General features: G+C 44.7%; 3 protein-coding genes across 3 annotated transcripts; 1 reads left to right on the forward strand and 2 right to left on the reverse strand.

The window, feature by feature from the left end:
* Positions 1-1847: 1847 nt before the first annotated feature.
* On the forward strand, positions 1848-3356 carry LOC122369312 (prisilkin-39-like). Its single transcript, XM_043343959.1, has 4 exons — positions 1848-2023; positions 2268-2368; positions 2530-2628; positions 2770-3356. The coding sequence occupies exons 1-4, from the start codon at positions 2015-2017 to the stop codon at positions 3167-3169; spliced, it is 609 nt and encodes a 202-aa protein (XP_043199894.1). The 5' UTR covers positions 1848-2014; the 3' UTR covers positions 3170-3356.
* A 6712-nt stretch (positions 3357-10068) lies between these two features.
* On the reverse strand, positions 10069-12248 carry LOC122369311 (keratin-associated protein 19-2-like). Its single transcript, XM_043343958.1, has 4 exons — positions 12170-12248; positions 11820-11920; positions 11574-11672; positions 10069-11432 (listed from the first exon to the last, which is right to left on the reverse strand). The coding sequence occupies exons 1-4, from the start codon at positions 12176-12178 to the stop codon at positions 11033-11035; spliced, it is 609 nt and encodes a 202-aa protein (XP_043199893.1). The 5' UTR covers positions 12179-12248; the 3' UTR covers positions 10069-11032.
* Positions 12249-18383: 6135 nt separating this feature from the next.
* LOC122369324 (shematrin-like protein 2) lies at positions 18384-21079 on the reverse strand. The gene is made up of 4 exons (XM_043343975.1): positions 21034-21079; positions 20688-20767; positions 18934-18990; positions 18384-18712 (listed from the first exon to the last, which is right to left on the reverse strand). The coding sequence occupies exons 1-4, from the start codon at positions 21040-21042 to the stop codon at positions 18469-18471; spliced, it is 390 nt and encodes a 129-aa protein (XP_043199910.1). The 5' UTR covers positions 21043-21079; the 3' UTR covers positions 18384-18468.
* Between the last annotated feature and the right edge of the window lie 4764 nt (positions 21080-25843).

A 25843-nucleotide genomic window follows, 5' to 3' on the forward strand; every position in this document is an offset into this window, starting at 1 on the left:
ATCAACTCCAGGGTCTTAACCCTCGCCCATGTAGGGAGGGGGGTTGGTGCAACCCCCCCCCCCCCTGAGGCTTTTCGGAAATAGTGCAAAAACGGCGGCGCGCAGCGCCGCCAAATTTTGGGTACCTTATGGGGCAAACCTTGCGCATCTTTTGATAAAAAAAAAAAAAAATTTGACCGGGTCATGTCAGGTCACGGAGTTATGACGTCACAAAGGGAACAGCCTCCGGCCGGATTTTCACAAACTGAGTGCCAACGCCCGAGGTTTCCTGCCGATGGTACGGACATCGGTTGATGGATCGTGATGAAACTTCCCATGCATGTTGGGGCAAGTATTGGCTATCATATGGTATAAGGAACTTGACCGGGTCAGGTCAGGTCACGGAGCTATGACGTCACATGAGGAACAGCGTCCGGTACTGTTTTTGAAAAGCGCCCGAACCACTATTTTGCTAATTCTTCTCACCTCAATGGGAATATGCAGCAATATTAGCTTATATAGGGAGCAAATGGACCTCCCAAATCCAAAAATACAATCAGATTTAAAAAATTTAAATTTTGATTTTTCGAATTTCTGCCGCCGACTGTGACCTTGCCGACTTCCGGCGCTCCCAACGCGCCATTTTTAGAGCTAGGGAAACGAAATACATACCAAACGATAGAAAATTGATCAAGGAACACGATAGTGAAGGTTTCAAGTCGATATCTCCCACCGTTTTGCCGCAATCGCCGCCGAAAGTTGAAAAAAGTCTATTTTTCCGAAAATTTGACCTTTGACCGGTCAAAAGTAGGTCAAATGTTGACCTAGGACCAAAAAATATACCACCAATCGCGAGATCTCGGCGAGAGCAATCCGTTGGTCTTTTCCGCTAAGCTCTACGACGCTCCGTTTTCAAACGCCAACGGGGGGGGGGGGGTCGCACCAACCCCCCCCCCCCCCCTGCATGGGCGAAGGTGGCAGATCGCCGTTTACGGGCGAGGGTTTAAAGTTTCGTTGCGATCGGTACGTTTATTACTTGAGTTGCGAAAACCTCTTCTCAGGCTTGACGCCCATGGATTTTTATCTGAGGGCTTTTATGGAATCAAAGGTTGTTAGCCATGAGCCCAGAGAGTCCAGAGAGTCTCCCGAACCTGATGAAGACGATTTGAAAGGTCGCACATAGAACATACCCGATATGTTTGTTGAAATCATCGCTGATGTTGCAAGGTACGAGTATGCATATCTCTAAATTCTGCGAAAAAGATGTCACTTGGAACACGTGCTATGAGGGTTACCTTGGAACGAGATATGTTACAATATTTTCAGCGACACTAGGAATATAGTTTCCAGAAAAGGCTTCAAGCCACTTGGAGATATTTCTACTTGTTTTGATTTCAGGAGCTGTTAAAATCAGGACATATTTTTCTTTCCACCCTGTACACATGGATAGTGTAACGGGTCGTGGTTGATCTGCATGGAGCAAAACCGATGGCTCTTGAATCGTTTTCCAGCAACCCGTCAAGGAACTTACATATATTCTCCAACGACCAAGCATGAAACAAATTCATGGTCACGTCACGTACCACGTACACCAAATTTTGCTGCGAGTACAGCAACAGGACTCAGATCAGCTGGCTCACTAGACAAAAGCATGCTGGTCTAAAGTGCCTGCCTGCCATGGGGTGTCAAGACATACTGATCTAAGATAACTTTTAAAAAATCATGCACGATATCTCAGGCTTGTTTTCCAATAGACGGACACATTCCTACGAATAGTGATCAAACTGCCGCACAAAAAAAAACTCGACTAGAGACAAACGTCCTAGCCGCCCTAGACCCTAACTCTGTCCAGTCATTCACTGACTTTTACTACGCGGACAATGACTGGCCGATTCTGGCTCTGCTGTGGCCTCTGGTGTGGGTGTGGGCGTGGCCTCTGTGAAGGGGGCGTGGCTCCACCGGCGGTGTGTCGGTCCGTATAAAGGCTTCGGTCGTCGGGTGGCCGTCACACATCAACCTGTGAGCTCCTGCAGTCATGAACAAGGTACACAAGTGGAATGTGTATAAAAGACACACTTGCTGGAGATAGCCGAGTCTAGTGCAGATGAAGTTTAGAGTGTGATTTTGTGTTGGTGAAGTGGCGGCCAAAATAAGATGTTAGGGAAGAGTCTTGAACATGGCACACATCATTACCTTTTTTATAGATGGTTGTAATATGTTTAAAAAAAACGTTATATTGTCAACATAGCTTCTTTGAATGTTTTTCAAGTATCTAATTTCTTTTCCAGTTTTTGGCTATCGTTGTGCTGGCGGCGGTGGCCTCGGCCGCTGAAAAGAAGGAGGACCTCAAGACCGAGGAATCCCACCCGGTGGCCTCCTACGGCAGCGGGTAAGTTTCATTGGTGAAATGAAGCTTCAATCATATTTGTTACTTGTATAGCAGCTACATGTATTTTCCCGCTGCTACTTTACTACTGTGCTATAGGAGCGCCTTGACTCATTCCAAAACTTTGCAATTCTATGACGATGTTGTAAATGCTTTCTTCTCAGCTATGGTTACGGAGGCCACTCTGGTCCCAGCTACAGCCGCTCCCATTCGTACACCAGGACCTACAGCAAGCCCAGCTACGGATACGGACATGATAACAGGTGAGGGCACAGCTGCTTACACCTGGTGTACGACATCACTTGTAATGCGGCTTTTTCGCAACCATAAGATAGGCTTTGCATTGACTGATAAATAACTGTGTCAAATATTGCAGCCTCTGACCTACGGTGCCTCTTTTTCAGCTACGACTACAAGCCCAGCTACGGCTACGGCAGCTCTGGCTACGGCAGCTCTGGCTACGGCAGCACTGGCTATGGCAGCTCTGGCTACGGCTACTCCCGCCCCTCGTACGGCTACGGCCACTCCACCAGCTACGGCTACGGCCGTCCCAGCTACGACTACTCCGGCTACGGCGCCGACAACAGCTACGGCCGCGACTACGGCTACGGCCATGGCTACGGCTCCGACCGCGGTCACGGCTACGGCTACTCTGGCTACAGCCGTCCCTCCTACGGCCACGGCTACTCTGGCCACGGCTCTGGCTACGGCCACTCTGGCTACGGCTACAGTGCTCCCTCGTACTCGTACTCTCGCAGCTACGGCTATTCGGCTCCGTCCCGTGGTTACGGATACGGCCACTAGATGTCACTGAAAACAGCTGACCCCAAGATCTGACCCTGCCTGGTTTGTCAGTGTCGGTGTTAGTATGGGCCAATCAGTGACCATTTACGGTAAAGGTCCGCCTATTTATTCCAGTGCACTGATATTGACGTATGCATGTGTATTGTGTTACTGAAATGTTTCCTAAATAAAAATGTACTGCAGTGAAGATTTCAGTTTCTGCTCAGATCATTTTTCTTTTTCGTAGCAAATGATTTCCGGCTTCCGCGAACTAACTTTGGAAAAAAAATTTCACCGATGTAGGAACGGAAGCAACAGAGGAGCTCCGAACTCAGCAAGCGAGATCGTCGAAGTAAATCACAAACTATGTTTTGCACTGTGCCGGATGCAGAAAGGTGCAGGACTAGCAAAATCTATTTTTTTTTTCTTCTGGTAGCCGATAGTGCAGGGCAAAAAATATATACTTCATGTATGTAGGCCTTGCCTTTCAAGCATTCTCTCTGGCCGGACCTATTGGTTTTCTACATACGCGCCGGCCGAGTGGGGGGGGGGGGGGGGTACGACCCTCTCCCTCTCGCCCCTGATGGAGCTAGAGCGTCGCGGAAAAAACGAGCGTGTGTGCTGTTACGAGACGCAGCGATTACGTTTCTGATTTTCAGGTCTCAGATCAACCGATGACCTCTGAGGTCAGGGCGAATGGCTCAAGGTACGGGTTTGGTTTTTGGCAATTAACCCGCGCCCCAGTGGCGGTCTCAGCCAACTTTGCCCTAGTGAGGGGGGGGCATATGTTACCACCCACCTCTAACTCAAAAACTAAGATGGCTAGAAAGATGCGGTAAAAAGCATTCGATAGCTCTCAATGCGTTCGTTTGAAAGTATTTCAGTCATTTTTCATCTTAGAGCAATATTGGGGTCACTAGAGGTCATCAAAGGTCAAAATTTGCCAATTGTCATTATATTTTTCAGAAAACATGCCGTTATCTCAGGAGCTATGGTAGCTAGAAAAACGCATGGATAAGCAATCGATAGCTTTTAAACTTTTCTTTTGATAAGGTTATTATCAAAATTGACCTCAGGTCAACGGTTTAGCCTCCAGAGGGCAAAAACTCAAAAAATTGCTGTTTTTACGAAAAGTGTTTTTCGACAATTACTTTCGACTACAAAAAGCCACGACATTCATATTGCCAGAATCGTGTTCCTCTCGCCGAGACGCGTCGAATGAACTATAATTTGACCTTGAAAGGTCAACTCGAAAATTTGACCTCAGGTCAAGGTCATGACCTGGCCGGAAAAGGTCATGTTGCATATCAGTCGATGCGTCTCAACAAGACAAACACAATGAGACCATCCCCAGCGTTCTATCTCTCTCCAATCGCGAGTTATTTGCAAAAAATCTGTTTGTAGCCTCAAATGACCTCGGATGACCTTCCTAGAGGCTATCAGCAAAAATGACACCTTGGTCGTCACGGGTGGTCCAAATCATTATGATTCTGAAATATTTGGACTGTTCCTATGCGTACACACGGATCTAGAGGCATTTTCATTTTTCTCCATTGACTTGTAATGGAAAGGTCACGCCACTGACCTGACCTTAGGTCTCGGATATAAAAAATCCGAGATATACAAATTGTAGGCGCCCATAACAGCATGCAATCCACCAAGTTTGAAACCTTTTTGACAAACACTGCAGGCTGGACATGATTGCAAACTTTTTTAGGCTTGGTCAGTTAACTTGACCTGGTGACCTGACCTGACATGACCTGGGGTAAAAAATTTCACACATTGTCCAAAATTGATGTACCAAAAGCTACCCCAAGCGGCGCGGCGCTACGCGCCGCGGTTTTTTTATTCACACGCAAAAAACGCGACAGGGTGGTAACATATGCCCCCCCCCCACTGGGGCGAAGGTTAACTTCGCAAAAAATGCCCACAGAGCCGTGATATTGACAGCATCGTATTTGCTTTGCTCAGTTGCGTCGAATGGTATACCTACTTGTTGTTTAGGTGAGTTCAACTTGAGGCGTTGACCTCGGGAAACGGTCAGGTCAGAGACCCCCAGGTCACGAACTTGGCCAAATGAGGTCATGCCGCACATCATTCGATTCGGCAGGTCTTCCTGAGTCCCTTGTTGGCTTCACCGACTCGCTTGCTCAGTTTCATTGGGAGTTATTGACGAAAAACTCTTATGACCCTGGTGACGCCATACATGACGTCACGCAATTTCAACAATGCAAAAGTGAAGCCTCAAAACTTGCTAGGAGTGTATGAAATCACGATTACGTGTGGTTGACATGGTTTAACCCGCGCCCTACTGGGGTCTGCGTATAACGCGCCCTACCATGGGGGACTCTTCATAGCCCCCCCCCCCTAACTCCGAAACTACTGAGCCGATCGTCAAAATTCAAACGGCGTCTGATAGCCCCGGAAAAACTGTCGAGCGAAACCTAATTTCATTGACCTCAAGGTTACCGATAACGTCACAGGTCAGGTCAAAGTAAAAACTATTAGTATTTTGGTTTGTTCACATTTTGGGCTCTGGCCACCGTCTTACAAGTCAGATCAGGCTCATTTTTGGTTTACACACTTGTTAACAGATGTTTTAGATACCCTGAGCGTACCAAACTTGTACTTTGATTTTCAGGTCAGGGTCAGGTCATCACAGGTTACGGAAATATTATATCATGCGTCGGCCACGTGACACATGTTTTATGGTCAATTTAGGACATATATTTCGAATTTGATGTGATTTTTTAGTTGAATTTAGCTTAGGTCAGGTCACTTTCAGGTCAAAAAAGGTCAAATTTTGAAGTTAAAATTGTTCAACAAAAAATGTGTCTATTGGATGAAGTTTGAGCTCAGAAACATGATGAAGCTATTCATATTAGTGTACGATGTCATATACGTACTGAAAAATTGATTTGAAAAATTTATAATTGTGAATTTTTTTCCAATAATGCAAATAACTTGGCCATTTTTGAAGATATTTAGCTAAAACTTGCTAGAGTAAGTCATAAGCATGTCTTCTATCACATATATTCCGTTTTTTTTTCTCGAAAAGTCAAAAAGTTTTTGAAAGAAATATAAAAATATAAATTTTCAATTTTATTAAAAATAATTTTCAAAATTTTCCAAATTTCGAAAATCCGAAATAGCAGTTTGAATACGCAGTCTATTCTGAGTCCTCTCATGTAAAGAAATTGGAGCTTGAAAACTGAGCTCTTGGGAGCAATTGCCGTGGTTCAATGTTTTGCGTCGAAATCGGCCAAACATGACGTCACTGTGACGTCATGTGACGATGTTCGGTAGTTACGAAGCTCGTAGTTTAACACATGGTGTCAAATTGATGCAGCCGAAGGTACTGCAAGTTTGGCGTCGATACGCCAAGCGGTTTGGACGTTTTTGCAGAAAAAACGGGAGGGCGGCTGTGAATAGCCCCCCCCCTCTCCCAGTGGAGCGCGGGTTAAGACTTTAATTCGATGTTTCGTTCCTGTATACATATATCGATAATCGCTCGTTGATAATCGATATCGATAATCGTCAGTGAAATCATAGCTTCAGTTCACTGGAAGTGTTTTTTTCCCGTAAAAAAAAAAACACATGCACTAATCCTACCAGTGTCCTTTCCGTAGTGAAGGTCTTCATCTCATATTTACCTCAACTGAAAGCTCACAATGAATGAAGATCTTTCGGCATGCGGTTCTAAGCATGAGGTTATCGGCAAAGTTTATTTAAATATGTCCTCAGGTACAGGGACCCGCAGTTGCTACTGTACACATATATTACCAATTTAGAATTGCGCTATTATTTGCTAAGTGCTGGCCATTGGAGAAAGGAAATGTAGTGCAAAGTATGGAGGAATAACACATGTTTGCTCCTAGGACGTATGTTTTGTATAATTCCTCTTACCACAACAGATATTCTTCCAAAACTACAATCGTGCTATTTTTCCGCGCCGGCTGCCTCCCCAGAGCCCGTCCTTGGTATCGCCTATAGCTTCTGTTCCCGCTACGTGAATGAAAGTCACGTGACTACTACAGGTTTGCGCTCAGTACTAACACACCTAGCCCGAGGGCCGGTCCGTAGCGGGGAGGGGTAGAACGCCAGAGCTCCAGCGCAGTGGAGGTGGTGGTGGCCCGTATCATAAAGAGGCAACCGTAAGCAGAACTACAATTGCCGCAGTTTAAGATTATGATCAAGTTTTCTTTAGATGTATTGATTGACAAGTAAGTGCAATGCTTATCCGATATAATAAAACGGTGTCCAAGGCCTTGGAAGAACTATAAAACATATTCAGCAGCGTATAAATTTCTGATACAGGCCATGACCTTTCACCTTGCCTCCGGGGAGGACCGCCCAGGAAGCCACATACCGAACGAATCGAAGCCTCGCAGCGCGGCGGCAGAGGAGGCGGATAAACCATCGCCAGATCTTTCGCTTACTTATGTTTCCAGAAGAAGAAGGGGGGGGGTGGAGGGTGAGGGCTGTTTTCAACCCACTCACCAATCCTTTCGTTATTAACTTATAGCTAACCGAAAAATGCAATACAATGGTGGCCGTCACGAGATGTAGCGAAGAGTGCCTCAGCCACACCGGTTTTGAGTAAACTTTAAGCATTGGAATTCAGGCCAGTGATCCTGAAGCATTATTTTATGTTTGTCGTGCATAAGCTGGGATGACGTGGTTCAAGTTTATTGCGAAGAAACGGTTTTAGTTTCAGAACATTTATGAGGCTAGTCGCGCCAAATAGTATACGTTTGTTACAAAATGTCATAGAATGATGACGTGCTATCCAGATGATGGAATTTATTTGACACAAGAAGTCAAAAAGTGGCATCGTTAGCCATCCTGCATACCTATAAATCGATTCGTCACCTTGGTTCGAGCTCAATAGTTCTTTTCGCGGATGATCGGTTTCGTTTTCTTTTTCTTTTCTTTTTTTTTTGGGGGGGGGGGACAGATTATGAGCCAGTAACCACCCTCCCCAGCCCCCCAAACAACAATTGTTGACAAATACTGTGATGGCCTAAAAAATGCCCTCACTCTCCCCTATTTGGGGCTCTCAACTTTGATTTGTTAAAGTTTTTTGTCTGTTCATTATAAAAGCTGTCAAATTTGCCATATCATTTAACTTTTATTGAGTTTGTATTTCACACTTATCTAAAATGAACAATTTTGTCACTGGCTTCTTTTATGAATGGAATTGGATGGTCGCATGAATGAACGAATGAATAGCTCCATTTGAGCATCAGCTGAAATCAATCATAAATTTAATCTACCAGTCTGCAACGAAAAGGTTTAAAAACCAGTGCAAGTTAGGTGCAGTTTCTAATCTATGCCGTTTTTATTAAGTGTCTCATAGCTCCTTAATCTTGAGCCGCTTCTCTTACGATTCATCTTATGTGGTGCTTAGATTGTTCAAGAAGTTATAGTATTCGAGCTCGTTGGTCTTAAAAACTGCTATCGAAGTAAATTAAAGTGCTTCGGGCTTCGGCACTTAAAAAACAATCGATATTTAACCCTCACCCACTTAGGCATTTCTTTCCAGCGTCTTACATGTAGCGGAGGGGCGTAGAAACCCTCAGCCATTCGGCCCTTGATAAAAATAGCCAGAGCTTCGCTGAAAAATAAAAAAGAGCGAGCTGCTCGTGACGAGAGAAATCCGATGATTTGAGGGTCCTGGTCATCGCTGACGAGAGAAAGCCAATTATTTTTATATCCTGGTCAATGCTGAGATCCTATGTCACTGGTTGACCTCCTAGATCAGGTTAATAACCCAAAAGCACGTAAAAATGGGTCCTGCTAGAATTTCTACAAGTGAAGTTTGCTGGGACTTGGCTTGCTTCTGACTCCGAATTTGCACTTGCTTTGATCAAAGATGATGTATCAAAGCATTTGGGGTAGGACGGCTTACGCCAGATCACCCATTAGGCGTTCTGCCACCTATCCATAGAATGTTAACCAGCACTTACAGCCTTGCAACATATTGCATAGGCACTATAACTGATACCTAAGTATGCCAGTTTTCAAATGCTAAAATGAGTGCTAAATTTCAAACCAACACTTCCTAAAAACCACAGTAAAAAGGTGTGAATTTAAGGAAGTTAACCGATATCATTTCAAGTAAATGACCTTAACCCTGAGTTTCACGTGACCTTGGCACCCACAACAATCAATGAGACAAACATTAGATAGTATATTTCACATGTTGTCACGTTGCTAATTACGAAACGACTATGGAAACACACAGAAGATGTGCGCTGACTTTCAATTGCTATTCTGGCCTGACATGATCTTGGGAAAAATAATCACAGGTTAAAGGTAATTTGGTTCAGGGATTTAAAATTATCAGACAAGATGCAAAAATGATAAGAGCTATTTAATTTTCCGGGAAGTTGTAAATTTGATTAACTCCAGGGCACCAAAGAATCGTCGCAATCCTTCGCTTTGCCGCGAATCGCGATTTATTGGTGAAAAACAGTGGGCGCGGTCTACCTCTACTTATATGTGTAGTGAGGGCTAATATTCACTTTATCTGTGTTGATGAATATGCAACAATTTCTACATGAACTGAGGCCAGTCAATGTGAGTATGTTTTTCTCACGGACAATGACAATATAAAAACAATGCGAATAAAACCAAACGTTTCGGACAACAACGTGCCTTCGTCAGTGGAGAAAAATAAGTGTATAGGTTTAACATCGATGAGAACTATATGCGGCACCGTCTCGGTCTGGCCAGCCGGGTTGCCGATAAAATACACAAATGTTTATAAGCTTCCATGATGTGCTTAAAAAACTGCTGAAAATATATCTTAGAAAATAAAGATAACTACTTCATCGACTTTATCGAAAGAAAACATGTATGCCTAATTACTTATTTCTTGCCACTGACAGAGGCACTTTTTTGTGCGAAACGTCTGGTTTTATTCGTATTGCTATTGTATTGTCATTCCCTGTGAGAAAAAAAAAGATAACTCTTCAGTTAGTAACCATAACAGCGAAACGGCTTAATGTAACACAATTCACTGTGTATACGAGACCATAAGTCCCTAAAAATAATCCTATTTACAACTTTATAAAAAGATACAGCTTATACACTATACAGCTTAGGCATACAATTTTTTCTGCAATAAGATAATATTCATTTATCTCCACAGAATATGGCAAATTAGTGCCGCTGAAGTTCGCTTTCGAAGCGTCTCCTCCACGCATTCCACAGCTCTCGTGCCATTTTGGATCACGGAACATGGCTGGGCGCAGGACAGGCCGTCTGCGAGCTTGGACAGACCACGTGATCACCTCCTCCCCTCCCCCTCACTCCCGTCCCCTTCCCCAGCACGGCGTCCGATCTAACCGCGCCCCAGGCAGTCGGCTCGGTCCGACCCTCCTCTGGTCGAGCCACGGCCCGGTGCCGCCTGAGTTTGTGCCGGGTGCAAAACTGGAGCAGTAACTAGCGCCGGAACTAGTAGTCAGCACGACCATCGTCAGATGGCAGGAGTAAATGGAATAAGCGGTTCCAGGTTTTAGAAGGAATGGGGCAGGAAAAAGCGCTGAAAACAATGTTTTGCTGATATAGCCATAAAAAGTTCACTGAATTAGGAGAGCAGCACATCAGTTTAAAGCCTTTCAGATGGTGGTTTTAATAAGCACACAATCATTTCCCAATTCGCCTCCAACGGTGTCACAGGCAAAGAATACGCTGAAATACTAGTGTGTACAGAAGCAACTGCGGGTCCCTGTACACATGCGAGGGTAAGTGAACATAAGTAACACTAATCAGAAAGACCTTTCGCTATTAATGGTCACCGTCTGGCAAACTAACTGACACCACCACTGACAAAACCAGACCAGGTCAGATCTTGGGGTCAACTGTGTTCAGTGACATCTAGTGGCCGTATCCGTAACCATACGACGGAGCCGAATAGCCGTAGCTGCGAGAGTACGAGTATGAAGGAGCGCTGTAGCCGTAGCCAGAGTGGCCGTAGCCAGAGCCGTGGCCAGAGTAGCCGTGGCCGTAGGAGGGACGGCTGTAGCCAGAGTAGCCGTAGCCGTGACCGCGGTCGGAGCCGTAGCCATGGCCGTAGCCGTAGTCGCGGCCGTAGCTGTTGTCGGAGCCGTAGCTGGTGTAACCGTAGCTGGGACGACCGTAGCCGTTGCTCGTGGAGTGGCCGTAGCCGTACGAGGGGCGGGAGTAGCCGTAGCCAGAGCTGCCGTAGCCAGAGCTGCCGTAGCCAGAGCTGCCGTAGCCAGAGCTGCCGTAGCCGTAGCTGGGCTTGTAGTCGTAGCTGAAAAAGAGCCGCCGTTGATCAAAGGCTGCATTATTTGATAGAGCTATCTATCAGTCCATGCACATATTATTTTATGGTCTAGAAAAAGCCGCATTACAAATGATGTCGTACACCAGGTATAAGAAGCTGTCCCCTCACCTGTTATCATGTCCGTATCCGTAGCTGGGCTTGCTGTAGGTCCTGGTGTACGAATGGGAGCGGCTGTAGCTGGGACCAGAGTGGCCTCCGTAACCATAGCTGAGAAGAAAATAGTTCCACCATTGTCACAGAATTGCCGATGTATAGAATCGGTCAATGTGCTTCTAGTAAATAAGAAGTTTGAAACCATGATATTTATAAAAGTAACGAATATCATTGAAGCTTCATTTCACCAATGAAACTTACCCGCTGCCGTAGGAGACCACCGGGTGGGATTCCTCGGTCTTGAGGTCCTCCTTCTTTTCAGCGGCCGAGGCCACCGCCGCCAGCACAACGACAGCCAAAAACTGCAGGGGAAAACATTGAAATAAGCGAAAGAACTACAAGGGAAACGACACTGTCAAAAGTGACACAGCTTTCTCGATATAAAAAGGTCTCTGTATGTCTCAATCTTCAATAGTTTTCCCGACATTTTACTGTACCAGCCACGTAAGCAGCCCTTTATGTATGTTTAATTTTAAACGCTTTGCCTGTACTCGATTAACATGTCTTTTGCCAAAGTGTCTCTAGTCTCTACCCGCTTTCCATCTGAGTACCTTGTTCATGACTGCAGGAGCTCACAGGTTGATGTGTGACGGCCACCCGACGACCGAAGCCTTTATACGGGCCGACACACTGCCGGTGGAGCCACGCCCCTTCACAGAGGCCACGCCCACACCCACACCAGAGGCCACAGCAGAGCCGGCATTGGCCAGTCATTGCGTTGGGAGTAATGCGCACACAAAAAGTTCAAATCACCCGGCAGTTTGGCTATTTAGTTGTGAAATGTGGCTAGAAAACTGATGACCAAGTCAGTGGCTATTGGCAGCCTGAAGGACGTGGCTCGTATCGGCAGTGACCGGCGCTCAAACGAGCTGACACATTCTGACTTTGTCACTGCAAAAGACTTGTTGTACAGCACCATTAAAAATATGAATCATACACTAGAGCTCAGTGAAATTTAACGATAAAAAACCCATCAGATGAACATTTACTTTGTGCAGATATGCGAACAAAATGTATTCGTATGTAATACAAGGTGACCGGAATGCTTTGGCACCTCTCTTGGACGCCCGGTCTACTGCGCGCTGTGAGTAGCGGATAATCCGCCAATCACCGCAGGCATGACCCGGCTGTCAATCCTTACGGTGTCCGGGCCTGGTGAGTTGTCCCGTGCTGAGTCAAATTAAGCCGCATTGACCCCTCATTTACTGGTCAGCTGATGGTCGTGCAACTATGACCTTGAAATCGTACTCAGTGATTGGTAGCTGGGAAAAGATGCGTCTTGTCGCTGAGAGCCCGCGCGCGGCGGCCAAGTGCGGCTTGAACGAGGCGCGAGTTGCAGCGCGATGTGACGTTTTTCGGCGAATGGTGCAGCAAAAAAGGCTTATTCCGTCTTGGGAATTCCTAAGTAAGTATCGTCAGGCCAGTATGGCCCCGGTAGATTAATACCGCCGAGAGCGTTGCCGCGTTTCAGCGGCAACCGACGAAGAAAACCCGAGGGCCTAATGGAGAGGAATGTCCAGTCACCTTCGTAAACGTCACGGGTCGTCTAGGGGTTGCTGGACAAGCACAACAACCCGAAGGTCAAGGCGGCTCGCCCTAAGGGTCATTTTGCATTTCAACAGCACGGAGCGCCCTCCAACAACGCCGCTGCTGTCCAAGTCAAACTGAGAGAGAGAGAGAGAGAGAGAGAGAGAGAGAGAGAGAGAGAGAGAGAGAGAGAGAGAGAGAGAGAGAGAGAGAGAGAGAGACCCGCTCAAATAAGGCGTGCCAAGCTTTTCGGGCGTCCAAGATTTTCAAAATTCAAACGGCGTTCAATAGCCCAACCGAGGGACTACCTTGTGACCAAATTGTATTGACCTGGGTCAAACCGATGACGTCACAGGTCAGGTCAAAGGTCGGATTTTCACCGTTCACAGGCATTTCAAGAAATGTGTTGTGAAATCGAGTAAATTGGTAAGTTATTGAAAATCATTGATGGTATGTACATTGTTCGTCAAACACATACTTTGCTATCTGAGGTCACTGGTACCAGGTCAGGTCACAGAGGTCAGGTCACTGGGTGGTCACAATATGAAAAAGTCGTGTGATACATGTTTTATGGTCCATTTTACATGAAAAATGTGATTATGTGGGTCAGGCAGCCTTTGGGGCTAGCTTAGGTCACGATTTGGTGAAGGTCTGGCCAAGGTCAGGTCAAATTAGGTAAAAATTCAAAGTTAATATTTGGCACAAAATGGATATTAATTCGATGCAACTCGTCACGTGGAGTCTAATGGTGGTCTTTGTTTTGCCCTACGTGGTCTACAATTTCCAAAAATTGAGTTTGAAAGTTTGATGCCATAATTTTTGAACAGTTTTTTTTTCGCTATAACTTGGCCAAAAGCGATATTGATCTGAAATTTGGTATGTAGATAGAAGACGATGGGTACTATCACATATAAACCGTTCTTTCGAAACTCAAAAAATTGTTTGGAATTTTCGGCTAATATATAAAAAATGTTTTTTTGATTTTTGGGAGTCAAAACACGAAAATTTCAAAAATCCGAGATAACAGTTTTGTAGTCCTGTCAATTTTACACCTTTTATGTCTTGATCATTTTTCTGTATCTTCAAAGCTGTAGGCCTGACAGCTCTTCTCGCGAAGGTCTTTTTTCGGTCGAAAATGGCAGAACATGACATCATTCTGACGTCATTTGTGGCCAACTTTTCATAGCCTCTAGAAAAATTTTCGTCACCATGTGTACAATTGATGATCGGAGTGGTCCTAAAAGTTTGGTGGCGATATTTGCAGCCGTTTAGGAGATATCGACGGAAAAGGACAGGGGGCGTTTCGCCCCCTCCCTACGGGGCGCGGGTTAAGCAAAAAAAAAAAAAAAAACACGTCTGTATCTCATATAGTTTCTTAGTTACGAGCCCTGGCCAGTTTTGGTCCCGAGTTAAAACATAGTGCACTGGGCACACGCTCCTACAGCTCGGCTCCATTTGTAACGGCTGCTGCGTGTAAGACGTAAACTCATTGAACCGCAACGGGCCGCTATATCGGCGAGTGATATCAATTCATCGACCTTGATCTGCTCCCAGAGAAACGTAAGACCGCGCCCCCGTATCGTGACCTCTGAGCTCACCATTACGGGAAGGAACAGGAGACAGGGATTGCGCACGGGAACTGGTGGCACGGTGGCAGCGATTGCGAAAAGTGGAGCAGGTAACCGGAATTTAGCAGGTTAAGCACCTGACCGACGTGACATGATTTTTAGCGTGATGTGAGCAATAGTGGAGACAGAATGGGTGATTTGTATGTTTGAAGAATGATTTTACAGTAACGCTGCAAGTCCGGATGTAGGGTGTACAAGGAACGTGAGAACGGGGTGGATACATTCAGTCCACTAGATTTGGAGCTATGCAATTATGCGTTTTGCAAGTTATGCAAGTTTAACCTGGCGACGTTTTTTGATGACAGTTTACCTCATTACAATGGATGTCAACGAGCATTCATAGTGACGATAATCAAATAAGAAATATGTTCTAAATTGCTATGGTTTGATGGGATTAGGTGTTCTTACCTTACGACCATCCGACATGCTTTGTCATATTGAACGAAAACAATGTTTGTCGGCAAAATAATCTAAACAATGCATTAAAAAATTAGCAGCAATTTTGCCTCCATATTCTTTTTACAATATATGTTTCACAATCACCATGAAAACGAATTGTGATGTTCGAATATGAGTAATAGATTAGAAAATCATTCATAATTCCTCCGCGAACACTCCAAATGCCCCCCTCCCTCCCGTCACGTCACACAGATGTCAGTGGACCCTACTCTCCTGAGCTGGAGGATTGTCGACGCACGTGACCACCAAACCGTCACTTTGTGACAGATGTCGCCATCTGTTGGCGAACTTGTGAAGTTGCGCCTTCTTACCATTACCGTTGTCAGACGTTGCTGTCAGTTAACCCTCGCCCTGGCAGGGCATTTTTCATAACACGGCCTGGCAGGGGGGGTCGATGCGACCCCCCCCCCCCTCGCGATTGGCTCCTATGGCACCTAGAAACACCAAATTTGGTAGGTAGGTGGGCCCCCTGGAGTTTTCGCCCCTGTGCAAATTTGGTTGCTCTAGGTCAATATTTAGGGGGGTTTTGGGGGGTATGAATGCAAAAATTTCGCTAAAAACAGGTCAAAAGTTTTTCGCTTATAACTTTTGATCTAATTAAGATAGAGCAAAACAAAAAGCACCTGTGAACTCAGCACGTCAAGGCGCGTCGAATGATATACTTTTTAGCTTGATTAAGGGTACTTAAAGTTTTTCTTAAATTTTAAGTAAACTTAAATTAATAAATTAAGTTAAAGTTAACCAAATTGCATCATATCGCATATCATTCGATTCGGCTGATCACCAGGAACACAATGATACCATTTTTTAAGCTCTAGCGTCATTATGTGCCAAGTTATTGGCAAAAACGTCATTTGACCTCAGTTGACCTCATTTGACCTGACCCATGGATAAGTACACCAAACAAAGAAGCACCAAGTGACCTGCTGTTAATTACTGTGGTTTCAAAGCACAAAAGTGATAAAACGAAGCGTATATCTCCAGTATTTTCCGAATTTAGTATTTTCCCATAGGCTTAACATTACGACGCAATGACCTCTAACTGACCTCAGGTCAGTGACCTCAAAAAACCCGAACTATATGTTATACAACTCGGTGAACTTAGCACATCCTGAAAGTTTGAAGGAAATCAGTGCAAAACTGTGAGTTGGACAGGTGCAAAAAGAAAATTGAAATTTGACCATGACCTTGTACCGGTTTTTCTGTCCTGGTGACCTGACCCAAGGTCACCCGGACCTGAAATTTTCAGGTCATATGTAAAAAGGTTGCCCCATAAGCTGTGCCAAATTTGGCGGCGCTGCGCGCCGCCGTTTTTACGCTATCTTCGAAAAACCTTAGGGGGGGTCGCATCGACCCCCCCCCCCTGCCAGGGCGAGGGTTAAGACAGTCAGTTACTGCTGGAACGTCCTTGTGTCAACTTGACCAATTATTCACTGCTTAGTACAGTGACTAGATCACTACTTATTGCAGCCACTCAACTGTTTCACTCTTTATGCTGGTTTATTGTTCATTGCATGGGTTACCTACTGTTCAGTGTAGTCATTGATCAGTGACTAAATAACGTTTCAGCGCAGTGATTGTTTCGTCGCATTTCGCGGCTGCAACACAATTTAATATGCTTCTATCAAAGGCTCTTAGCGAAAAACTGTTAGATACTATTCGTGACCTGAAATGACCTCGGGGGCATAACGAGGGGTCACAGTAGCCATTTTCCTGTTCAGTGTATCAATTTTACCTGCATCCCGATGTTTAAGAGTGTCTAGAAAAAGACGACTTTCAACTTTCTCCCATTAACTTATAATAGAGGCCTCAAAATTGACCTGACCTTAGGTCACCGATATTGAAATTCCGAGATATACGTTTTATAGATAGGTACTGTTACTCTTATTAATCGCTGAAAGTTTCAAGGCAATCGCTCAGTCGGTATAGCTACGACGAGCATTCGTAATTCGTATTCTTTTCTGAGGTGAGGTCACCTGGCGTGACCTGGTGACCAAACCTTGAGCGACCTGAAATTTTCACAACCTGTGCGGAAAAAAATGCACGAACAGGTGTGCCAAACACGGCGGCGCTCCTCGCTGCCGCTTTTTTCAGATATCTGCGAAAAATCACAGCGCAGGGGGTGGTGTTCAAACACCTCCTCCCGGCCCGGGCGAGTTAGTATGCTTATTATGTACCACTTTTGCATCTTGTGCAAAACTTTTGACCTCAGGTCACCTAAGGTCAGGTAACCGGGACCAGCTACGCAATCATGCATCTAAAAAATATAATCCTGCCTCTCCTACAGCTTATCCTCAAGTCTGAAACTCACTCAACTGCATGACGTATCAGCATCAATATAATTGATATTCATCGCTGTTTTATATCTGTGGTGGGTTCGGGTAAGAATTGTGACCCCACCATTACAAGACAAAGGGAGTGCAAATACCTCCTGACACCACAGGATTTTTGCGGAAATTGACCAATTTACCCAAATGGAATGGATACGATACAGGGAATGGCCACTGTACTGGTCACTTAAAAGGTCAGGCTACTTCATAAAAGGTCACCGGCAGTTTTTCGACAGTGCCTAACTTTTGGTGGAGACATGATATAGCCCTGAAATCATCTGAAATGTGTACAGATCATCTATACGGACCAAATGATATGCAATATGATCTTCTCCAATCAGGTAATGGTTACCCCGGTAAAACTTGGATTTGAGGTCAGATCAAATTTTGAATTAAACATCAGATCTTTCTAGCCTTTTTTAAGGTTTTGAGATAATCAGGTGTGAGTGACTGTGACCAAATATGACGACCTCAACGGGGAAGGGGGGGGGCCTGGCAAAGTTGTTTGGGACACGCCCAAACAGTTGGTTCGCTCCTGCACCCGTGGGTAAGAATCTTGGTTATTTTGTTTGTGTTCTCGCTTTGCTCGCCAGTCGCTATGGATTCATGTTCATCGTGTTTTCATGTTGGCATACATTTCGTAACACACGACCACCAACAAATTCCTCCCGCTCATGCCGAGGGCGAGGATCACGAATAAGAGACTCGGCTATTGGCTCAAGGAATTTGGCAGTGAGAAACTCTGCTATTGGCTCGAGCGAATCGTTCAGTGTGGTCTTCAATTTCTGCGCACTGATTTGGCCCGAGAAACAATACCGCTCAGGGTAAGTTTTCGTTTATTTTATTACAGACATCGATAGTTTCCTTAGACGAATCAACCGCTTTCAGTAGTGAGAATTAGTTGAATTAGTGACCGTATCCACCGTATCCACCGTGTCCGACATCAGCGCTGTATCCGTAGGAATATCCACCGCCGTATCCCCCGTGTCCACCGCCGTATCCGCCGTGTCCACCGCCGTATCCACCGTGTCCACCGCCGTATCCGCCGTGTCCATATCCACCAGATCCATGGGCCTGAGCGTAGACTTTGGCATGACCTCCAGCAAAGGATCCGTATCCTCCGTATCCGCCGTATCCACCGTGACCACCGCTGTAAGAAAAACATTGGGAAACATTCAGACAAATGCTGTTTTGGAAATGTTCCTCTGAGCTCTAGAAGGAAACAGCTGAATTGAACAGTGTGATGATTACTGGATTGCTTATGATACTGGATGATAACCGACCAATGAGCACTCGAGGTAACTTTTATCTTTATTTATATTTTGGTGTAAGGAAAAAAATGAACAAAAAACTAATATATGACAAACTTACGCGTAAGTGGCGTGGGTCTGGTCAACTCCGTACTTGCTGCCACCCCAGGCATTGTATCTGAAAAAAGTTGTCCAGTTGAATTACGTATTCTGATCAAAAGTAGGTGCATACCTATTTGAACTAAACATTTTGTGGCTCATGCCAGAATTATCAGATGTTGATTGGTCTTAACCCGCGCCCCGCTGGGGGGGGGGGGCAGAATCTGCCCCCCTCCCGTTTTTCGCCTATAACTTCTAAACGCGTTACGCCAGCGACGTCAAACTTTCAGTACCTTATCATACATCAATTTGACACGTTCCCTGAAAATTTGAGCGAAATCCATCGGAAATTTTTTGAGAAATTGACGTTTTAGTGACGTCATGTTCGCCATTTTCGCATAAAAAACGGCAAAATTTCAAACGCCGCTAACTTCTTCATTTTTAAAGAAATCAAGACGTAACAAAAAAGGTTATACGTGATTCTACTTTGTCTATCAAATGGCTATCTCGGTTTTTTGAAAATTTTGGATTTTGGCCAACATTTTTCCAAAAAACTGACTTTTTTGGGAAAATGTTAATAAAATCCAAAATTTTGAGTTTATCGAAAAAACCGGAATATATGTCAAAGAAGTGGTCTATGTGCACCTACATACCAATTTTTAGAAGAATCGGTTCAAAAATGTGGGAGTTATTCAAAATTTTATGACGTCACGACACACAAAAATTTTGAAAAATGATTTTTTGGAAGTTCTAGACCTCGTACGGAAATAAAAATAGCACCATTCGATTCGCCGTGAAAAACTGCATCGGATAGTTACCTTTTTAGGCCTTAACAACCAACTTCAAAATTTGACCTCACTTGACCTGACCTTGACCTGACCTCGACCTGAAATTCATCCAGAGGTGGTCCATATCACTTATTGAGTGTGCCTATTGAATTTCATGAGTAAAATGACCCATAAAACATGTGTCGCACATGCCCTTTTCTATATTTTGTTTTTGGTGACCTGACCTGACCTGACCTGACCTTGACCTTGACCTTTGAATGACATTGTGTGCAACGAATATTGTCTTGGTAGTCTAAGAACACGTTTTGGGCAATCAGTCTCAGTCCATTCTTCGGCAACTACGGTGCAAGGCCGATACTGTAGAAACTTGCATTTTGTACCCTTGACCTGACCTTGACCTGACCTCTGACCTACTTAAGCAAAAAAATTTGGGCTCTTAAGATCCGCCTTGTTCAGAGCTTTCGATTGCCGTTTTCCCCGTCTTTCTACGACCATCGGTTCGGAAGTTAGACAGGGGGGGGGCAGAATCTGCCCCCCCCCCCCCCAGCAGGGCGCGTATGGCTGAATAGCCCAGCGGGGCGCGGGTTTTAAGAAGGATACAAGTCTGAATTCGATTGTTTGAATCTATCGTTATAACTAAAAGTGGAAGCTATGTGAAAACACAAATCATTTATGTAAAAGAAAAAGGCGTTGTAGCAAATCTTGCGATAAAACAGGAGCAAATATTTCCTTTGTAATTTATGCCCAACATTCACTGAGTTTCGATCAAGATTGCCTACTAGAACATGCATTTTTCTCAGATACTATTCACTTTAGGCAAAACATGAACGTATATATGGCTTTAGCTAGAACTTACTCCTATATTTACAATTTTAATGATGCCGAAATGCTATGATGGAGCAAATCCATTTTGAAAAATCGGCTTTACTTGTGCCATGGAAACGTAGCTACTGAAATCACCATGATAAGTTAACTGAGCAGGTCTTACTGTTGCACGTGCTGATGACTCTGAGCGCCGTAACCTCCACCGGCAGACGCGGCAGCCACGCACAGAGCGAGCACCACAAACTGAAACGACACGCACCAGAACGTTAGAATATCATTGCGTGAACAAAGACACGTAGATATACTTTTAGGCAGTCTATGAAACGAGGCGCTACGATGCGTAGATTTGAACAAAAACAGATTGACAGGCTTTTGGGCAGTCATCGTCGCTTGCATGGACACGGCACTGCGATTCTTTTGATTTCTGAAAAAAAAACTATAGGCAAAATATTTATGCTAAACCGCTGGTAAGCATTAGTGGATATAAAGCAAGCTGTCTGACAGCCTACCTTGAACATGTCTGGTCGGCTGGTGTGTGTTGACTATGCCGCTGCTGCCCGCTGTCCCCCTATATACAGCCAGGGAACCCCTGAGGGTGCGGTGCGGTCGTGACCCCGGTGGGCGCGGTCCGAACCGTGACCGGTACCACCGGGTCACGAGGGTCACGCGCTCACCAAAGGTCGCTCGACAGGGGTGAATTTTTTCGTCAGCGAACCGTGGCACATACTGGCTTGTCCTCCCGTGCTTGATTGGCTGGCCTTTCACGGTCCACTAGCGACAGTTTCTGTGGTCATTGTTGATAAAGGATGTGTGGAATAAGTGTGTGAGATACAATATCAACATATTGCAAAATGTGAGCGGAAAATCTCAAAATGTGTCGAGTAGCTGTGATTGAAACCCGTATGCTTCTAGCTTTATAAACGAAGATCAGCAAACTTAACCTTCGCCCGAGAGGTGAGGCATTTTAGCTATTCCAGCCAGTTTTTTTTTACCCGGGTTAAGCAAACCGTGGCGTGATGAGCCGAAAATTTTGGTATAGCTTACGATAGTTAACCCACGCAGTAGGTACTGGTGGTCTGAGATTTCCGTGGTGCGGTGGTGTGGGGGGGGGAGGCGTTTTCACGCCCCCTTTAACCCGCACCCCGCTGGGGTCTGCCGACCAATTCGCGCCCTGCTGGGGGGCAATTTCCCCCCCCCCCCTAAGATCTCAAGAAACACGCAACATAGCGACAAGCGGTAAACGGTGTTGGATAGCCCCATCAGGGAACTACCTAGTGACCCAAATTCGTTGACCTTGGGCAAACTGATGACGTCACAGGTCAGGTCAAATGTCGAATTTTCACCGTTTACAGGCATTTCAAGAAATGCGTTTTAAAATCGAGTAAAATGCATTTCATTGAGAATGATCGATGCAGAAATGTTCGTCAAACACATATTTTGCTATTTGAGGTCACTGATACTAGGTCAGGCCACAGAGGTCAGGTCACTGAGGGTCACATTATGAAAATATCATGTGATGCATGTTTTATGATCCATTTTATATGCCAAATACGATTATCTCGGTCAGGCAGTCTTTAGGGTCAGTTAAGATTATGTTTCGGTGAAGGTCAGGTCAAGGTCAGATCAAGGGCAGGTAAAGTTAGGTCAAATTTCACTTGATATTTTGATATTACAAACTTCATATTTTTGCATAAAATGGGTATCGATTCGATGCAGCTCGTCACAGGGAAATCAATGGTGTTTTTTTGCGCTACGTGGTCTAGAATTGCTAAAAATTCTGTTTAAAAATATGACGTCATCAATTTTGACCAGTTTTTTCGCTATAACTTGGCCAAAAAAGGAGGTATCGATCTAAAATTTAGTATGTATATAGAAGAGCGCAGAATCTATCAAAAATATTCCGTTTTTTTCGAAATTCAGAATTTTTTTCGGATTTTTTTTTCGAGTTTTGCTAAAAAATCATTTTTTTTGAATTTTTGGTGGTCAAAATCCAGAAATTTTGAATATCCGAGATAATAGTTTTGTAGCGCTATGTTTTGTCTGCATGACCATATAAAAACTTTGAAATTGCTTGTTAACTGTATAGCTTTTGTGAGCGTTTCACGATTTCATTTTTTTGCTCGTTTTTGCTCGAACATATCCTTAGTTTGACCTTAATAACTCCTGACCTAAGGTGAGCTAAGACTGGAAATTTGATGTAAAGGTGTCACATTGATGCCCGGAAAGGCACTATAAATTTGGCGGCGCCGTTGTCTTGCTATTTAGGAAAAACCACAGGGGGGCCAAATTGCCCCCCCCCCAGCAAGGTGAGGGTTAACCCTATTAGTGGCAGGCTCCTGGCTACCCCTATTAGTGGCAGGGGGGCTGTTTACGACCCCCCCCCCTTGATATCTCGAGATCTAACGGGCCGATTTTCAAAATTCAAACGGCATTCGATTTCGCTCAACGTGATCTACATTTCTAAAAAATAAAAAAATAAAAAATGTCAATAGGGGGGGGGTGGAGGGGGTAAAAACGGGCAAATTGCAGATACATTTTAGACTGTTTATCACGGCCAGGTTTCTGAACCAATCTTAACGCAACTTTTGCCGATCGATAGAGAATGAACCAGGAATTCACATGGATCCTAAAAATATGCATTTTCAAAAATCATAGGCGGATACAGATCATTGAGATTGGGGGTACACAAAAAGTAAAGAAAATAAGGTTTTTGTTGGTACTGTTTCTAAAAAGGGTGGTAATGGTCTTGTTATGTTACAATTTTCTTATGAGAGAACGACTACAATTGTATTGGTACATGCATAGGCGGTGTCAGGGCACCGATGTTGGGAGGTAAAACATAACCCCCTTTTTGGAGGCCTGGATCCGCCTATTATAGCAAAAACGTGTCAAAAGAGGATGCACAATAACTGTATATGTTATCACTTAATACCTTTCATTCACTGTTCATAAAACTGGTGCAGCATCGTGATCTTCGCCCAAATGACTCGCTTCACGAATAGGACCCCCCAATTCCCAGTGCTCTGGAGCCGCCCCTGGTAAAGTTATGATCTTGAAATTTTCAGGGAATGTGCCCAATTTAGTTTAAGGAAAAGTCAGAAAATTTCAGCATCGTAGCTTCAGCGGTTTCGGAGATATTTCCGAAAAACCTGAGGGGTGGATAAAACAACCCCCCTGCCACTAATAGGGTTAACTCGGTGCCTGGACCACGTAGCCACACGCGGAAAGCGGCAATGGAAGAAGCGTAAAAAATAATGACGAAAATAATGCAGTCATTTTTTAGGTCAGGTCAAAGGTTAGGTTGCCAGAGGTCATCAAAGGCCAAATTTTGCCAAATTCAACAATTTTCGAATTACCGGCGCATAGCTCAAAAGCCAATAGAGCTACAGGGCCCCGCGGAAAAGCGCATTCGATAGCCCTTATAGGCTATGGCCCTATTTCTAATGTGCGTCCTCAGACTTGACCTCAGGTCAACGGTTTGGCCTCCAGTGGCCGTATCTACAATCACGGGTTAACCCGCGCCCCGTAGGGCTATCGGCGGGCCCTACCACTCGTAGGGGGGGGGGGGGGCGTTTCGCCCCCCCCCCCCTAAGATCTCGGAAATTTACCCGTCGATTTTCAAAATTCACACGGCGTTCGATAGGCCCACCTTGTGACCAAATTTATTGACCTAGGTCAAGCCGATGACGTCACAGGTCAGGTCAATGCTCGGATTTTCACCGTTCACAGGCATTTCAAGAAATGTGTTGTGAATTCGAGTAAATTGGTACCTACGTTATTGAAAACCATCGATGGTACATTGTTCGTCAAACACATACTTTGCTATCTGAGGTCACTGATACCAGGTCAGGTCACAGAGGTCAGGTCAATGGGGGATCACAATATGAAAGTGTCGTGTGATACATGTTTTATGTTCCATTTTACTTGACAAATGCGATTATGTGGTTCAGGCAGCCTTTGGGGCCTGCTTAGGTCACGTTCTGGTCAAGTTCAGGTCAAGGTCAGGTCAAATTTGGTCAAATTTCAAAGTTGATATTTTTACATAAAATGGGTATCGATTCGATGCAGCTCGTCACGGGGAGTCTAATGGTGGTCTTTGTTTTGCCCTACGTGGTCTAGAGTTGCCAGGAATTGAATTGGAAAATTGTACGCCATTATTTTTGAACAGGTTTTTCGCTATAACTTGGCCAAAAAACGAGATATTGATCTGAAATTTGGTATGTAGATGGAAGACGGTAGGTACTATGACGTATTCACCTTTTTTGAAACTCAAAACACTTTTTGGATTTTTTTGGCTATTGTATCAAAAAAGAATTGGGGCTCAAAACTCAGAAATTTGAAAAATCCGAGACAGCAGTTTTGTAGTCCCGTCAATTTTACACCTTTTAGGTTTAATCATTTTTCTGTATCTTCGAATCTGTAGGCCTGACAGCTCTTCTCGTGAAGGTCTTTTTTCGGTCGAAAATAGCAGAACATGATGTCATTCTGACGTCATTTCTGGCCAACCTATCATAGCCTCTGGATTTTTTTGTCACATTGTGTAAAATTGATGCCCTAAGGGGTCCTCAAAGTTTGGTGGCGATATCTCCAGCCGTTTAGGAGATATCGACGGAAAAGGACGTTTCGGCCCCCCTAAGGGGGGGCCGAAACGATTATGCAACATGACCCTTTCCGGTCAGGTCATGACCTTGACCTGACGTCCAATTTTCAAAATGGCCTTTCAGCGTCAACAAATAGTTAATTCGACGCGTCTTGACGAGAGGAACACGATGCTGCCAAAAGTAACGTCGTGGCTCTCTTGAGTCCAAAGTTATTGACGAAAAAAAAAAACATTTTCATGAAAACTGTTGTTTTTACCGTTTTTGCCCTTTGGAGGCTATACCGTTGACCTGAGGTCGAATCTGAGAACATATCAAGAAAGGTCTGTAAAAGGGCTATCGAATGCGCTTTTCTGCGGCGCTGTAGCTCTATTGGTTCCCGAGTTAAGCCGGGTTCACACCGGTTTTCCGGTCCGGAAAAATTCCGTCTGCCGGGCCGGCACCAAAATGTTGAAATTGTCGCTAGATGTCAAAAAAGTCGCTAGAACCGGAAAACCGGAAAGTCGAGCCGGAAATGTCATAATCATCAACCATCAAGTACGATAAGTAGGTACCAAGCAATCTCGCGAATTATTTTGAAATCGAACATACATGTGACGGCTTTACAAGTCCCTGATGCATTTCCACCCAACCGAAAATCATCCATACTTCACTGGTAGGTATATTAGCAAGATTAATACAATTTAACATTTACAGCATGCGGGCTGGGTATCGACAAAAA

The sequence above is a fragment of the Amphibalanus amphitrite genome, unplaced genomic scaffold (genome assembly GCF_019059575.1).
Source record: "Amphibalanus amphitrite isolate SeventyFive unplaced genomic scaffold, NRLGWU_Aamphi_draft 001025F_arrow, whole genome shotgun sequence".
Classification (NCBI taxonomy): domain Eukaryota; kingdom Metazoa; phylum Arthropoda; class Thecostraca; order Balanomorpha; family Balanidae; genus Amphibalanus; species Amphibalanus amphitrite.